Source organism: Salmo trutta, chromosome 14 (assembly GCF_901001165.1).
Source record: "Salmo trutta chromosome 14, fSalTru1.1, whole genome shotgun sequence".
Lineage (NCBI taxonomy): Eukaryota > Metazoa > Chordata > Actinopteri > Salmoniformes > Salmonidae > Salmo > Salmo trutta.
The window spans coordinates 45335820-45354249 of record NC_042970.1 but is presented as its reverse complement, the minus strand read 5'-3'; the positions used below and the strand labels follow the sequence as shown (position 1 = coordinate 45354249).

General features: G+C 44.4%; 1 protein-coding gene across 3 annotated transcripts in view; it reads right to left on the bottom strand.

The window, feature by feature from the left end:
• tkta (transketolase a) overlaps positions 1–18430 on the bottom strand; it is a 27255-nt gene extending 8825 nt beyond the window's left edge. Inside the window, exons 1-8 of one of the 3 annotated variants that reach the window (XM_029776074.1) lie at positions 18111–18430; positions 15628–15745; positions 15198–15311; positions 14836–14948; positions 13166–13357; positions 12735–12853; positions 11284–11480; positions 10691–10855 (exon numbers count right to left, since the gene is read on the bottom strand). In XM_029776074.1, the coding sequence (XP_029631934.1) occupies positions 10691–10855; positions 11284–11480; positions 12735–12853; positions 13166–13357; positions 14836–14948; positions 15198–15311; positions 15628–15745; positions 18111–18217 (1125 nt within the window). In that variant the 5' untranslated portion in view covers positions 18218–18430. The remainder of the gene's footprint in view (positions 1–10690; positions 10856–11283; positions 11481–12734; positions 12854–13165; positions 13358–14835; positions 14949–15197; positions 15312–15627; positions 15746–18110) is intronic. The other 2 variants (XM_029776075.1, XM_029776076.1) reach the window with 2 other exon arrangements.

Below are 18430 nucleotides of genomic sequence, written 5' to 3'. Positions count from 1 at the left end.
GCGCGATCGACCTCCTTCCTGGAGCATTGCCCCCTAAGGGTCGGATCTACCCCTTGTCCATCCCAGAGAATGAGGCTATGGACACCTATATAGAAGAGGCCCTCGACATGGGATTCATCCGTCCATCCACGTCTCCGGCTGCATCCAGTTTCTTTTTTGTGAAAAAGGATGGTAGTCTCTGTCCCTGCATAGATTACCGACCCCCCAATAACCTTACCATCAATAATCGCCTCCCTCTGATTCCAGCCACACTAGAACAAGTTGGACAGGCTACCATCTACTCTAAACTGGACCTAGGTAGTGCTTACAACCTGGTCCGTATCCGATGTGGGGATGAGTGGAAGACGGCGTTCATCACCGCTAGAGGTCACAACGACAACCTAGTTATGCCCTATGGTCTCACCAACGCTCCCGCAGTCTTCCAGTCCTTCATGAATTAAGTTTTCCAGGACATGATCAACCAGTTCCTCATTGTGTACGTTGACGATATCTTGATCTACTCTCACTCCATTGCAGAACACGTACAACATGTGTGACAGATCCTCCAACGACTACAGGACCACCATCTTTATGTCAAGGCTGAGAAGAGCGCCTTTCACGGTACTACGGTAACCTTCCAAGGTTTCGTGTTGACTGGACGAAGGAAAAGTCACGGCCATGCTTAACTGACCCAAAACTACCACCGTGAAGGAACTACAACATTTCCTAGGATTTTCCAACTACAACCGCCAGTTCATCTGAAACTGCAGCAGCACAACCTCTCCATTCTCAGCTCTCACCAGTCAAAAAACCCATACCCTCCAATGGACCGACACCGCCCTTACTGCATTTGAGACCTTGAAATGCCTCTTCACCTCTGCACCCATCCTTAGGCAGCCAAATCCTACCCTTTTGTTCTGGAGGTTGATGCCTCCGAGGTCAACATGGGAGCGGTTCTCTCTCAGGGACACCTCCCAAATTAGGGACACCTCCCAAATTACACCCATGTGGCTTCTTTTCCAAGAAACTGTCACCCGCTGAGAGGAACTATAATGTCGGGAACCGAGATCGCCTTGCCATTAAGCTGGCTACCGAAGAGCTGCACCACTGGTTAGAGGGAGCTCATCACCCATTCCTTGTCCTTACCAACCACCGCAATTTGGAGTACTTGAAAAGTGCTAAGAGGCTCAACCCCAGACAGGCTTGCTGGGCACTCTTCTTCACACACTTCAGCCTTCACCGTCAACTATCTGCCTGGCAAGAAAAATGTGAAGGCTGATTCCTTATCCCGTCTATTTGACTCCCCTTCCTCTAACCCAACGCCCGAGCCCATCCTGCCTCGGTCTTGTGACGTGGGACCCATACACTGGGAAATCCAATCAGCCATCCAAGATGCCCTACGCCACGACCCAGCACTTCCCGACACCCCTGCAGGCAATACCTACATTCCGGCATCCGTCAGACCCCAACTAATGCAGTGGTGGCATACCTCACTGAGTTCTGGCCATCCCGGGATCACCCGGACCACAGAGCTACTGACACGCAAGTTCTGGTGGTCATCCCTAACAGCATTTGTCCGAGATTACATTCTTTCCTGTCCCATCTGTGCATGGGCTAAGAGCCATCACCAACTACCTACCGGTGAGCTCGAGTCTTTACCTACACCACACAGACCATGGTCCCACATAGCTATGGATTTCCTCACTGATCTGCCAGACTCTTCGGGCTTCACTACTATTTTTGTTTTTGTGGACTGGTTCTCCAACATGTGGTTACTCATCCCCCTTCTGCATCTACCTAATGCCATGGAAATGGCTGAGTGCATGTTCCAACAGGTGTTTCGTCTGTATGGGATCCCGGGAAGACATCGTTTCAGATCAGGGATGCCAGTTTGTCTCCAGGGTGTGGCGAGCCTTCTGTGACCGACTGGGGGTCTCCATCAGCCTATCCTCCGGATACCATCCCCAAACCAATGGGCAGACGGAACGCCTGAATCAGGAAATAGGGAAGTACTTTCGCCAACACTGCACCCACCAACCACACGAGTGGAGTCGCTATCTAGCCGGGGCCGAATACGCACAGACCTCCCTGGTGCATTCCTCACTCCAACTCACTCTTTTTCAGTGTGTCCTCGGATACCAACCCCCCGTGTTACCATAAGAGACAGAGCCCAGAACTGTGCATGCAGTCGATGAGTGGTTTCGACGGAGCGAGCAGGTTTGGGAGACCGCACATCGGCACCTACATCAAGCTTCCCTCTCCCAGAAACAGTTTGCTGACCGGCGTCACTGACCTACTACAATCTTCCACCCTGGGCAACGTATGTGGCTCTCTCCCCGGGACATCAGGCTTCGTGACCCCTGCAAAAAGTTCTGTCCTCGGTTCATTGGTCCCATCAAAATCACACACCGCATCAATCCTGTCACCTACAGTCTCCAGTTGCCCCACCATTACCGGATCTCCTCATCCTTCCATGTGTCCCTCCTCAAGCCTGTGAGATACATCCCTCCATCCTCCAGTGGCGCACCTCGGTGCCATTTTGACGTCGGTGGTGCACCGGCTTATTCCGTCCAAGCCCTCCTTGACTCCAAGCGCCTGGGTGGTCGCATCCACTACCTGGTGGATTGGGAGGGGTACAGACCCGAAGAACGGTCCTGGGTTCCCGCAAAGGACATCCTCGACCCAGCCATGATCCTGGCTTTCCACCGTAACCGTCTTGACCGCCCAGCTCCACCCCCCCCCGCACAGCTTCCTAGGCCGCCAAGAGCTGCCGGTGGATGGGGGTTACCGTAACATCTGCTACCAACTTACACCCTCAAACACATAGATCCCCTGAACGCAGCTCACTCTCCAGATCCCAATCACCTGAATTCTGATCACCTGTTCACACACCTGTATGTCATTATCACACTATTTAGTTCAGTTCTTTGCACCCCATCATTGTGAGGTATTGTTTGTTTTGTGACACACGTCTATTCAGAGCTATGTTTTTCCTGTAATTTCATCCTCCCGTTTATGATAGTTTTGGCCTGCCTCACTAACGATGCCTTTTGCCTATTCCCTGACTGTACTTTAGCCTATCGGATTTCCTGTTATCAACCTATTGCCTGATATCCCGGACGACGTTACTAGCCTTTTCCCTGCCTGTACTGTTGCCTTTTTGGACCCCCTGTGTAGGACATTCTGCCTGCCCCTTGACACAGCTACCTGCCTCCTCCTGTGGTCCTTAATCATCGAACAACTGCTGCGCCCTGCGCTTCAAACCAGCTCTCTGTCTACCATTGTGTTCATTACATGCACACTCTTGGCATTCTCTCAATCAACTTCACTTGGAATGCTTTTTCAATAGTCTTGAAGGAGTTCCCACATGCTGAGCACTTGTTGGCTGCTTTTCCTACACTCTGCGGTCCAACTCATGACAAACCATCTCAATTGGGTTGAGGTTGGGTGATTGTGGAAGCCAGGTCATCTGATGCAGCACTCCTTCACTCTCCTTGTTGGTCAAATAGCACTCACACAGCCTGGAGGTGTGTTTTGGGTCATTGTCCTGTTGAAAAACAAATGATAGTCCCACTAAGCGCAAACCAGATGGGATGGCGTATTGCTGCACAATGCTGTGGTAGCCATGTTTAAGTGTGCCTTGAATTCTAACTATATCACAGACAGCAAAGCACCATCACACCTCCTCCATGCTTCACGGTGGGATCCACACATGCAGAGATCATCCGTACACCTACTCTGCATCTCACAAAGACACGGCGGTTGGAACCAAAAATCTCCAATTTGGACTCATCAGACAGGGCAGATTTCCACCGGTCTAATGTCCATTGCTCATGTTTATTTGCCCAAGCAAGCCTCTTCTTCTTATTGGTGTCCTTTAGTAGTGGTTTCTTTGCAGCAATTCTACCATGAAGGAATGATTCACACAGTCTCCTCTGAACAGTTTATGTTGAGATGTTGCTGTTACGGGCGACAGGTAGCCTAGTGGTTAGTGCGTTGGGCCAGTAACCGAAAGGTTGCTAGATCTAATCCCTGAGCTGACAAGGTGAAAATCTGTTGTTTGCCCCTGAACAAGGCAGTTAACCCACTGTTCCTAGGCCGTCATTGTAAATAAGAATTTGCTTTTAACTGACTTGCCTGGTTAAATAAACTTGAACTCTGAAGCATTTCTTTCGGCTGCAATTTCTGAGGCTGGTAACTCTAATAAACTTTTCCTCTGCAGCAGATATAACTCTAGGTTTTCCTTTCCTGTGGCGGTCCTCATGAGAGCCAGTTTCATCATAGTGCTTGATGGGTTTTGCGAATGCACTTAAAGAAACTTTCAAAGTTCTTGAAATTTTTTGCAATGACTGACCTTCATGTCTGAAAGTAATGATGGACTGTCGTTTCTCTTGGCTTATTTGATCTGTTCTTGCCATAATATGGACTTAGTCTTTTACCAAATATCTTCTGTATACCAGGGGCACAGTCATTGGTGGGCTTGGGACGGTATAGGCCCACCCACTGGGGAGCCAGGCCCTGCCAATCAGAGTAAGTTTTTCGCCAGAAAAGGGCTTTATTACAGACAGAAATACTCCTCAGTTTCAGCAGTTGTCTGGGTGGCTGGTCTCAGACGATCCCGCAGGTGAAGAAGCGGGATGTGGAGGTCCTGGGCTGGCGTGGTTACATGGTAGAGTTTGAAAACCTTGTCACAACACAACTGATTGGGTCAAACGCATTAAGAAGGAAATAAACTCCACAAATTAACTTTTAACAAGGCACATTTGTTAATTGAAATGCATTCCATGTGAATACCTCATGAAGCTGTTTGAGAGAATGCCAAGAGTGTGCAAAGCTGTCATTAAGGCAAAGGGTGGCTACTTTGAAGAATCTAAAAAATAAAAAATATTTTGATTTGTTTAACACACTTTTAGTTACTACATGATTCCATATGTGTTATTTCATAGTTTTGACGTCTTCACTATTATTCTACAATGTAGAACATAGTAAAAATAAAGAAAAACCCTTGAATGAGTAGGTGTGTCCAAACTTTTGACTGGTGCTGATATACACTGAACAAAAATATCAAGGCAAAATGCAACAATTTCAAGACTTTCCTGAGTTATTTAAGTTCATATACGGAAATCAGTTAATTTAAATAAGCTCATTAGGCCCTAATCCATGGATTTCACATGACTGGGCAGGGGCACAGTCATTGGTTGGCTTGGGAGGGTATAGGCCCACCCACTGGGGAGCCAGGCCCAGCCAATCAGAGTACGTTTTTCACCACAAAAGGGCTTTATTACAGACAGAAATACTCCTCAGTTTCAGCAGTTGTCTGGGTGGCTGGTCTCAGACGATCCCGCAGGTGAAGAAGCCGGATGTGGAGGTCCTGGGCTGGCGTGGTTACATGGTAGAGATAATTAATAGCTTCACCATGCTCAAAGTGATATTCAACGTCTGTTTTTTTTTTGTTTTTTTACCTATCTACCAATAGGTTCTCTTCTTCGTGAGGCATTTGATAACCCCTTGGTTTTTGTGGTTGAATCTGTGTTTGAAATTCACTGTTTGACTGAGGGACCTTACAGATAATTTTATGTGTGGGGTACAGGGATGAGGTAGGTATTCAAAAATCATGTTAACACTTATTGCACACAGAGTGAGTCCATGCAACTTATTATGTGACTTGGTAAGCACATTTTTAATCCTGAACTATTTCAGACTTGCCATAACAAAGGGTTTGAATACTTATTAACTCAAGACATTTCAGCTTTTCATGTTTCATTAATTAGTAAACATTTTGAAAAAACTTAATTCAACATTATGGGGTATGTGTGTAGACAAGTGACAAAAAAATCTATATTTAATCCATTTTAAATTCTGGCTTTAACACAAAATTTGGAAAATAGGTGTGAATACATTCTAAAGACACTGTATATCTTGTGAAAAGCGTAATGTGACTGCAAAAGAGACAGGTTAAAATGTCAATTGTCATCAAAGAAATGGGAAGTTTGATTGAAATACAGGACAATCTGTTTTGTAAATTAGTAGTGTTTTAATTTGTTAATAAAGTGCGGCACATGATTGTTTGGTTGCGAGACGTGGGATAAAGGGCCAAAATGCAGACATGTGGTCACCCTAGACTGGAAAATACAAAGGGGTTAAGTGAGGTCTTCATGGGGACAATGACTGCTGAGCGAATCACAATCAAAACGAGGGGTCACGCCTCCCAGAAACCCAGACCTATGTTATGTAAGTCAGTGAGAAGTCAGTCAGTTCAAAAGCACACGAGTTTATGGTACCATATGAGAGGAATCAGCGGCATGCTTCTTTCACAAGTTGTCATTTCCTGTTTCATATCTCAAAAGCTCTCCCCCGATCCCCCTGCTCTTCTCTTCACTGTGGCTGTCTAAACCTCTGAGTTGCCATTGGACTCATTCCTATTCCATATCAGTACCAGATAGAAGTACTATTATCCAATTTCCTTCTGCCCCGCTTCTAACATGGACAAAGAAGATAGCACTCTTGCCATTGACATGATCATTATTCTCTTTCTCTGTGTGTCTGTCTATCTCTTTATGTGTCCGTCTCTCTCTTTGTGTCTGTCTCTTTCTCTCTATGATTGTTTGAACAGCAGATTGCCACTTTAATACAGTATTCACAAGGACATGACTGCAATGATGACATAAGTAACTGATAATCAACGAGGGACAATGCGTTCAATGGAAAATAATGAACGACGTGGAAGGTGTGTTCAACAACTTGCTAGCTGAGTGGAACTGACCTTCACAGAGTTGCATTATCTTCCATAAAACGCATAGAGCCCGAGTTGATTATCCCTTTTATACTATACCATGGCTATAATTTAACACATTTGCTGCTGGAAAAGTAGCTAGCAAGTTTACTAGATAGCTACAGCAGTTGCCTTGGTAACCAAACAAACAGACTTGCTAGTTTAACCAACCAAGCCATCAGTCCTAGCTTGCTATTATGAGAATCTAATTGAACAATGCCAATAATGTTTTCAATTCGACCTTTTCTTTCAAAAGCAGCTCAAACGTAGAACATGTAAGAAATAACTATAGCCATTGAATTCTACCTTGCGGATATACCGTGCATTATTTAAGCAATAAGGCCTAAGGGGGATGTGGTATGTGGCCAACATACCACGGCTAAGGGCTGTTCTTAAGGCGCAACGCAGAGTGCCTGCATACAGCCCTGAGCCGTGGTATATTGGCCATATGCCACAAACCCCCGATGTGCCTTATCGCTATTATAAACTGGTTACCAACGTAATTAAAGCAGTACAAATACATGTTTTGTCATACCCGTGGTATATGGTCTGATATATCCCACGGCTGTCAGCCAATCAACACTCAGAGCTCGAACCATCCAGTTTATAAAGGGAAATAATGCACGCTCTAGAATGCCCTTCAAGCCAATCCGAAACTAGTATTCAACAATGCCATACATAATGCAGTCGTAAATAAGTCATAACATGAACAGCAGTGCATCTGATTTTCTCATTACTCTTATCAATATTAACGATTCCCCATTAGACAACCTGTCTGTCTCATTTGAACCTGCCATTCTAGCTTTATTCTGCACAATCATCTTTATAACAATGGTATATCAGCCAGCATGCCAGCTAGTCAGCCAGGCAGTGAGGCAGTCAGTAAGTCAGCCAGGCAGTCTGTCAGCCATCCATTCAGTCAGTCAGTCTGGGGCGGCAAGTAGCCTAGTGGTTAGAGCGTTGGGCCAGTAACCGAAAGGTTGCTAGATTAAATCCCTGAGCTGACAAGGTAAAAATCTGTCGTTCTGCCCCTGAACAAGGCAGTTAACCCACTGTTCCTAGGCCGTCATTGTAAATAAGAATTTGTTTTTAACTGACTTGCCTAGTTAAATAAAATACAAATAAATAAAGTCAGTCATTCAGTTAGCCAGTCAACCAGGCAGCCAATCAGTCAGCCAGCCATCCATTCATCCGGTCAGTCAGTCAGTCACCCAACCAGTCAGTAAGACAGTCAGATCAGCCAGACGGCCACACCCACCCTACTCACACTGATTCATATTTCACTTCTCAGCTCAGCATAACTGTCATAACGGCTGTTCATCAAACACAGCCCTGACCTGAACAGGCTACCAGGCTGCTGCTGCAGGAGGAACCAGCCAAACAGCAGCAGTACAGTAATACAGCCAGGCCTGAATGACAACTCTCCCAAAATGTTCATCTAATGTCCGATTGCAATGAGAGGATAGGAATAGAGGGTAGGTAGCCTAGCAGTTAGAGTGCTGGGTCTGTAACTGAAAGGTCACTGGTTCAAATCCTCAAGACGACAAAGCAGCCAGCTGTGCGGAGGGAGGGAGCATGGTGGATGGAGGAAGCGTGGCGAGGCATTGGAGGAGGAAGCACAGAGGAGGGAGAATGTGGAAGAGAGGATGCTTGGCATGGTGTATTGTAAGTGGGTCATGTCTCTGCCTCTCTCTCCAGCGTTACATTATGGATGGACCTACATCCATTATTCATCAGGCCAACCTCTTAACACTGAGAGAGAGAAAGGTTTTTATTCAGCTAATCAGACCTGAGAGAGGGGGAATTCGCTCAGCGAGTCAGTGGTCTGAACAGAAGTAAAGAGGCATTTTGTTATAGCGAATCAGCATCAGCAAAATTAGTGACAGGCAGAGCAAGGGTTCAAATACTATTTGAGATCATTTCAAATATTTTCTCCGTGCTTGATTGAGCTTGTCTGGCTTAATGGAGCAATAGATTCGTCCAGAAACTGTAAAGCCCCGCCATTTGGCACTTGAAACAGGCTAGAGAAAAAATGCTCAAAGTATCTCAAAGATTTCAAATAGTATTTGAACCCAGGTCTAGGGACAGGGCATTCGGTTGAGCATCAGCGAGAGAGACGTCGGCAGAGGAGAGAGGACAGCTAAGCTGAGCCACGAAATGCTGCAGCAATTGAGTAAATATTTTAACAAGGCTGAATAGATTTTTTTTTTTAAACAAAAAGTATAATTTAGAAGTCATTTTAAAACAGGTTGGCTTTTAAAAGCTTGGTTTAGTTAGAAAGAGTGTTGTCTGGGTTTATAGAACGGTCATAATTGGCTTATAGAGTGGTCCTTCCCAATCCTGACTACATATAGAGTACCAGTCAAAGGTTTGGACACACCTACTCATTCCGGGGTTTTTCTTAATTTTTTACTATTTTCTACATTGTAGAATAATAGTGAAGACATCCAAACTATGAAATAACACATATGGAATCATGTAGTAACCAAAAAAGTGTTAAACAAATCAAAATATATCTTAAATTTGAGATTCTTCAAAGTAGCCACCCTTCGCCTTGAAGACAGCTTTGTACACTCTAGGCATTCTCTCAACCAGCTTCATGAGGTAGTCACCTGGAATGCATTTCAATTAACAGGTGTGCCTAGTTAAAAGTTAATTTGTGGAATTTCTTTCCTTCTAAAGACCAAGACCATATTATGGCAAGAACAGCTCAAATAAGCAAATAGAAATGGCAGTCTATCATTACTTTAAGACATGAAGGTCAGTCAATCTGGAAACTGTAAAGAGCTTTGAAAGTTACTTCAAGTTCAGTCAAAAAAAAACATCAAAAGCTATGATGAAACTGGCTCTCATGAGGACCACAACAGGAAAGAAAGACCCAGAGTTACCTCTGCTGCAGAGGATAAGTTCATTAGAGTTACCAGCCTCAGAAATTGCAGCCCAAATAAATGCTTCACAGAGTTCAAGTAACAGACACATCTCAACATCAGCGTGAATCAGGCCTTTATGGTCGAATTGCTGCAACAACAAAAACCTACTAAAGGACACAAATAAGAAGAAGAGACTTGGGCCAAGAAACATGAGCAATGGACATTAGACTAGTAGAAATATGAGTCTGATGAGTCCAAATTTGAGATTTTTGGTTCCAACCACCGTGTCTTTGTGAGACGCAGAGTAGGTGAACGGATGATCTCCGCAAGTGTGGTTCCCACCATAAAGCATGGAGTAGGAGGTGTGATGGTGTAGTGGTGCTTTGCTGGTGACACTGTCAGTGATTTGTTTTCGATTTCAAGGCACACTTAACCAGCATGGCTACCACAGCATTCTGCAGCGATAAGCCATCCCATCTGATTTGCGCTTAGTGGGACTATCATTTGTTTTTCAACATGACAATGACCCAACACACATCCAGGCTGTGTGAGGGCTATTTGACCAAGAAGGAGAGTGATGGAGGGCTGCATCAGATGACCTGGCCTCCACAATCACCCGACCTCAACCCAAATGAGATGGTTTGGGATTAGTTGGACCGCAGAGTGTAGGAAAAGCAGCCAACAAGTGCTCAGCATATGTGGGAACTCCTTCAAGATTATTGGAAAAGCATTCCAGGTGAAGATGGTTTAGAAAATGCCAAGAGTGTGCAAAGCTGTCATCAAGGCAAAGGGTGGCTACTTTGAAGAATCTCAAATCTCAAATATATTTGGATTTGTTTAACACTTTTTTGATTACTACATGATTCCATATGTGTTATTTAATAGTTTTGATGTCTTCAGTATTATTATACAATTTAGAAAATAGTAAAAATAAAGAAAAACCCTTGAATGATTAGGTGTGTCTAAACTTTTGACTGGTACTGTATGTGATAAAGAGAAAATCAAGAAAAACTCAATAGGATTAGGGTCTGAGTAAGGGTTAAGGTTAGGGTTAGGGTTCATTTCATACCATGTTCTGCTGCGCGATGTAGCACTCCACAAAGCGGTTGGGGTGTTCGTTCTTGAAGATCTCTGAGTAAGTCAAGTTGTTGGTGTCTCCATCCAGGACCACCACGCGCTCATTATAACGACCCAACTTAGCCAGGGCCATGCCATAGGCCTTCCTGGTGGAAATCTGTAGAGAAATACAACCAGTCAATCAATAAATCAACCAGTCAGTCATTAATAAGTACATTTTTCTGCCTGTGTATTCATGTATCATTATACCACCTTCTCTCTGACAGTCATTATATTTACATTTTTACATTTTAGTCATTTAGCAGACGCTCTTATCCAGAGCGACTTACAGTAGTGAATGCATACATTTCATACATTTTTTTTTTCTGTGCTGGCCCCCCGTGGGAATCGAACCCACAACCCTGGCATTGCAAACGTCATGCTCTACCAACTGAGCTACAGGGAAGGCCAATCTAAGGTGTGAGTGACTGCTTCTATTATATTGTTTGCGACTATGGGGTGAGCCCCAGTGGAGTCAATGTTCCTGGGATAACTGTACAACCACATATGTACAGTATATGGTGAGATACATGTCATGTATGTTACCTTCTCTCCCTGCTTGTAGGCGGGTGCGCTGGGCATGCGGACGTTGCGCAGGCTGACTGGCGGGGCATCCTCTATGGGCGTGGTGGGGTACAGGCGCTTGCTGCTGTTCATGATGCGCGCCTGCAGATCCTTCACGACTCCCTCAGCCATGTCCTTGGACAGGGGCTTGGCATGCCAGCCCATCTTATCTTCCACAGCTGGTAAATGCAGACAAACATAGTTAGAATACACACATGCTGTATACACAGCAGTGGTGTAAAGTACTTAAGTAAAAATACTTTAAAGTAGTACTTAAGTTGTTTTTGGGGGGGGGGTATCTGTAGTTTACTTTACAATTTATATTTTTGACTACTTTTACTTCACTACATTCCTTAAGCAAATATTGTACTTTTTACTCCATACATTTTCCTTGACAGCCAAAGTACTCGTTACCTTTTGAATACTTAGCAGGACAGAAACATAGTCAAATTCTGTCACGGTTGTCGTAGGAATGAGCGGACCAAAGTGCAGCATGTGTGTCATTCCACATTTTATTTATACTGTGAAACTATGCAATACATAAATAAACTGAATGACAAAAAAATAAAAAATCGTGACGCAGAGGTGAAACATACACAACTCAAAATGAATCTCCCACAAACCCAGGTGGGACAAACACCAACTTAAATATGACCTCCAATTAGAGACAACGATGACCAGCTGCCTCTAATTGGAGATCAATTCAAACAAAGCCCAACATAGAAATACAAAAACTAGAACACCCCAACATAGAAAAACGAAACTAGAAAACCCCTGTCACGCCCTGACCTACTCTACCATAGAAAATAACAACTTACTATGGTCAGGACGTGACAAATTCACGCACTTATCAACAGAACATCCCTGGTCATCCACACTGCCTCTGATCTGGCGGACTCACTAAACACACATGCTTCGTTTGTAAATGATGTCTGAATGTTGGAGTGTGCCCGTGGCTTTCCGTAAATTAACAATACAAGAAAATGATGCCATCTGGATGTTAAATATAAGGAATTTGAAATGTTTTATACTTTAATCTTTGATATTTAAGTATATTTTAAACCAAATGCTTTTAGACTTTTACTCAAGTAGAATTTTACTGGGTGACTTTTACTTTTACTTGAGTCATTTTCTATTAAGGTATTTTTTTACTTTTACTCAAGTATGACAGTTGTGTACTTTTTCCACCACTGATACATTTACATTTACATAGTAACACAGTAACATTTGAATGGATATATAGGCCCAGGGGTTTTAGCCTGACGATGTGATCTCCTGACGGGGAAAACCCCCAGACCTGGAGTCAGGTCACATGGTCAGGAAAAATCAATGGCCCAACACCTTATATACTTTACACACCATACTGTGAGGTGAGCCCATCAACAGGTATGAGTGATAGGATGTAGCCAATAGCCATATGAGGGTGAGAGTACCTGGGATTCCCTTGCCCTTGGTGGTCTTGGCGATAATGGCAGTGGGCTGGTGACGAGCCTGGCTCAGAGCCTTACACAGCTCCTCCACACTGTGCCCATCCACGATGATGGAATGCCAACTGTAGACAGCAGATCACACACGTCAGAGAACCCATTTCAACTATGGAAAGGCATTCACACACTTTCTCTTTCTCATACACGCATGAGCAAACAATTCCACATATGCCCACTAATGTTGACATGTGCCTTCACACATTCATAGACTCTCTCTCGCTGTCATTACATTGACAAAGAGGATCTCTACCTCTCTTACGCGCTCTGTCCTTCTCACTCGTAAACCCACTTTCACACACATGCACACTTTCACACGCACGCACACACACACACACACACACACACACACACACACACACACACACACACACACTCACCCAAAGGCCTCGCAGCGTTTCTGGTACTTCTCCACGTGGTGCTGCAGGGGCGCTGGGTCGGTCTGGCCCAGGCGGTTGATATCCAAGATGGCCACCAGGTTGTCCAGCTGGTAGTAAGAGGCAAAGGACATGGCTTCCCACACTGCCCCTTCAGACAGCTCCCCATCCCCCAGAAGGCAGAACACATGGTAGCTAGGCAAGAGAGAGGGATGGGGGGGTGAGACAGGGGTGTGTGTGTGTGTGTGTGTGTGTGCCCGTGTGTGCCCGTGTGTGCCCGTGTGTGCCCGTGTGTGCCCGTGTGTGCCCGTGTGTGCCCGTGTGTGCCGTGTGTGCCTGTGTGTGCCGTGTGTGCCCGTGTGTGCATGTGAGCGTGTATACACTCTTAGAATGTTTTTTTCCAAAAAGGTTCTTCAGCTGTCCCCATCGGATAACTCTTTTATGGGTTTCATGTAGAACCCTTTTGTGTTCCATTGAGAACCCTTTGTGGAAAAGGTTATACATGGAACCCGAAAATTGTTCTACCTGGAACCAAAAAGGGTTCTTCAAAGGGGACAGCCGAATGGGGACAGCCGAAGGACCCTTTAAGGTTCTAGAAAGCACCTTTTTCAAACAGTGTAGATTCAAGAAGTGGTAAGATCAAATGATCATTCTACCTTACACCAAATAGTGCTCTATGAAACCTTTCAAGTCAAATTCATCCATTTCCCCTAAAGTGACAGAACGGATTGAACACCCCCTGGGAATTGTGAAAGCCCTCTCCCACAACAGGAAATTGGTAACCTTTACCCCTCCCTCTATCCTACTTACTGCATTCCCTCACATCTACGCTGACTGAGGCTTCTAGCCACACATACTCCTTTGAACAAAGCAAATGCCCATCTTTTAATCAAATGGTCTGATAATCTGCTTATGTCATCATTTTCAACCATCACCCACACGAAATCCTCCTCTAGTACAAATCTATCGAGGGCAGGGCACATTTTCAGGACTGGCAATATCCGCATTCCAGAGATCTGCATTCCTCCTTCTGAGACAAAACCTGAATTAGACTGGGGAAAGTGAGTCTGATTTTGAACAATAGACTGAGTGATGAATACTAATGTAAAGTGTGAATTGGATTCTGAGACAGAATCTGTCTGGATGGTAAAAAATAACTGAGCTGTGGCCGCCGGGGCTGTGGTTATTAGAGCAGAAGAATCGGAAGAGCAGAGCATGCGGATACTGCACACCCAGAGGACCATAGAAAACCTCACAGTGCCCTAAAGAACTCTAAAATAGCTCACTATGCTCTAAAGAGCTCTAAAATACATCACTATTCTCTAAAGAACTCTAAAATAGCTCACTATGCTCTAAAGAGCTCTAAAATACATCACTATTCTCTAAAGAGCTCTAAAATGCCTCACTATGCTCTAAAGAACTCTAAAATAGCTCACTATGCTCTAAAGAGCTCTAAAATACATCACTATTCTCTAAAGAGCTCTAAAATACATCACTATTCTCTAAAGAGCTCTAAAATGCCTCACTATGCTCTAAAGAACTCTAAAATAACACACGGTGCAATAAAGAGCTGTAAAATGCATCACGATGTATTTGAGTCCATACTTAACACTTTAGAATTCAGAGGCCTGCAAAGACCACAAATCTGTGTGCGAATGTGTGTGAACTCCTACCTGGACTTGTCAAAGTACTTCCCGGTGTAGGCCATCCCACAGGCTACACCCAGGCCCTGGCCCAGAGAGCCAGTGACCACATCCGCAAACTGTTGCTTCTGAAACTCCAACACATACACAGGAACAGGACTGTCACTATCACCATAGAGAGCAAGGATGTGTTGAGTAGGTTCTAAAACTTGCAGCTATTATTATAGGTTACAAGTTATCAAAGTTCAGCGAGGTACTACCTGAACTTGTCCAAGAAGAACACACATTTCCATTGTCAGTTTTGCTACGGTGCTAACCGCTAGGCTATTAAAGGTGAGGCGTAGGTTAACCTTTTAGGCTAGCAAAAGTGATGTGGAGTAGTTATCACTCACAGGTGTGGGGTGTCCCTCCAGGATGGACTCCACCTGGCACAGAGAGAGCAGCTCACTCTCCTTCAGGAAACCAGTCTCTGTCCACATGGAGTACAGGGCCGGGGCAGAATGACCCTAAGGAGAGGGAAACCCATGTTACTCAAATACAACCCAAGACAACCGCGTAACTATTTCACAACCAGGGAGTGTGAAATACATTGCTTCTTATGACTGTAGCCATATCATATGACAATAGCACACCAGCTGTAGGACAAGTGTATTACGTGAGTCAATATGCACGATACAACTTCACAGAAGCAGATCCTGACCGTTATATGACCTTTATCCAACCAGAACAGTGGAAGGGAGCTGGAGGATCTCACATCATGGATCTGACAACAACAGCAACAGAATGCAACAATAGTGTTCTGTTTCATTCCAACAGTCTCACCTTCGAAAGGATGAAGCGGTCATTGTTGATGTTCTTGGGGTCCTCTGCGCGGTACTTCATCGTGTTGAAGAACAGAACAGACATGATCTCTGCAATGCTGCAGCATGATGTGGGATATCTGGGAGACAAGGAGTACACTCTCAGGAAAAAGGGTTCCAAAAGGGTTCTTTGGTTGTCCCCATAGGAAAAACCTGTTTGGTTCCAGGTAGAACCCTTTGGGTTCCATGTAGAACCATCTGTGGAAAAAGTTCTACATGGAACCAAGAGTTCTACCTGGAATCAAAAGGGTTCTACCTGGAACCAAAAAGGGTTATACAAAGGGTTTTCCTATTGGACAGAAGAATAACCGTTTTAGGTTATAGATAGCATGTTTTTTCTAAGAGTGTAGGAGCAGGGAGGGATGTTACTGACAGGTGTTCACATCGCAGACAGACTCATAGACACACACGCGCGCGCGCGCACGCACACACGCACACGCACAGACACAGACACAGAGAACAGAAATATCACTTTACAAACTCAAAAACACTCAGAATTCAATCAGAGTCTAACTGGATTTGAAGTGGCACAGTCTAAAATCTGAGCTTGCCAATGAATTCTAATGGCACAATGGGGAAATATGGGTATATAATTAGAGTGGAATAGTCTATCCAAAATACTGATGAGGGGGCCATGCTCAAACCGAGATGTCCCATTGGCTCCCTTTCCCCCCCCCAATTACAGTGATGTCAACATCCAAGGGGTACGTTGATGGGCGGCTGGGGAGAAATGTGGACCATTTTGGAATGAGCGCAGAGTCAGACAGCCAGTTAGTCAATCAGTCAGAGGGCGCCATTTGGAATCACATTCATCACCAGGCTTATAACCTTGTGGTCGTCACTAGTTACCAAAGCCACAAGGTCATTTCTACAATTTATCTTCTTAAAATGTGATTTTAACCCTAACCTTAACCCTAACCACACTGCTAACCTTATGCCTAACCCTAACCGTAAAATAAGACAAAATAGCTTTTATTTTATGTAGATTTTAACGCTATAGTAAATTTTGACTTCGTATCTAGTGGAAACCTTTGTAACATTTAGCTCCCATTTCCAGTCGGCGATTTACATAAGATGCTCTAAAAACTTAACAAAACTCAGAAATTCTGAGTACCCTAGTACCCTAGCCTAACCACACAAAAAAATACACTTAACTTTTCAGCATATTGAAATTGGTAGAGTTTTTTTTTCCCAATCACCAACCGCATGGCGGTTGCTCATTGTCTAGGCTTGCACACTTGGTCTATTTGTGGATGATTTGTGGATAGGCTACGGTCGAATGATGGAGCCATGACGGAAAGAATGGATGCTGGAGTTTGTGTTAGAGCAATAGATGATGACTGATAGCCTATCTCAAATAAACGTGTGATTTCTCCACAAAAATCACAGTTAAATATGTTCTTTACAGAATTACCCAACGTGCGCACTTGTTTGCGCACGGGCTCTCTATTTAATTCAATAATAACACTCTAGCCTGATAATAAACTTCAATTGGGTGTTCACTCTAAGAGTAATTGCGGAGTAATTATTCATAATATTTAATGACCAATATTACCCCCCATCTAAATCAACGAAGATGGCGGAGCGCATATCCCAGCCAGGGTTATCTCCATGCGCTTTGTCTCGTGCCAACAACTGACGCGCAAGCTCCGAGGGCTCCTCCATCGCTTACCTGCCTGCGGTCAGACAAATGAAGACGCGCTATACTTTTCCCCCAGATACAGGAGTTAATTTCAGACACTACAGCAAAATGTAACCTTTCACGAACTGATGTTGTTCACAATGGAACATTTTCTAATATCGGAAAAAACGAAAGAATCTCATGTTGAGCCACAATGGCCATACATCAATCTTGCTCAATAGAAATAAACAAAATAATCCGTAAATTGTTCAAGAATACAGCGTTCTACAATTAAACGATAAACAGATTACCTAACTATAAGCTACTGTATGTCTATATAAAAATCAATACATACAGATGTTGACGAAAATATAAACTTTTTATGTTATTATTATGGAAAGTCTTTATGTTTTGATCTGCATCACATATGTGTATGACTCACAGCATCATAGGGTAACATGGGATAAATAGCCCTCCTTAAGGACCATGTCCCATTGCTGACACAAAAAAAAGCAACATTTTGTAAAAAATGTGGTATGTGGATGATGGTCGTGCTTAGACAAACAAACTATGAAGGGGAATAAGCGGCTACAGTCTACCCCAGGGGGCTAGTTACCCCAGTTACCCTGCATTTCATCTTCAACTCAGTTACATTTTTCCATAGCTCACATGAGAACAAAAGAAAACATGCCGTTTCATTTTGTATTTTACATGGGTGTGCATGTGCACCTGTGTGTATGAATGAGTCTTTATACACTCTTCCCTAGATTTACGACTGTGTGTGTGTGTGTGTGTCTGTGTCAGTTTGAGTTAAAGGGTCTTACCCGCTGCCGGCTGCAGTGGTAGCCTTGATGCAGTTTATTCGGAGGCGGTTGGCGATGTTCCTGAGTGCCTGCACTGTCTGCTGGTCGGGTTTGTGGTAGTCCTCCATGAAGGCAAAATGTCTAAGCACCAAAAGCACCAGGAAAGTGAACTAGACTGCACAGGGGCTGTGTGTGAGTGAGGGTTGGCAGAGGGAGCCCTGCTTGTGTAGATGCGTGGCAGAGAGAAGAGGTGGAGAAAGGAGGAGAGGCAGGATTTATCCCTGGCACGTGTACACAGGAGGAGGAGGATGGGACTAGCGGGGTGGGACGGGTCTGAGTAC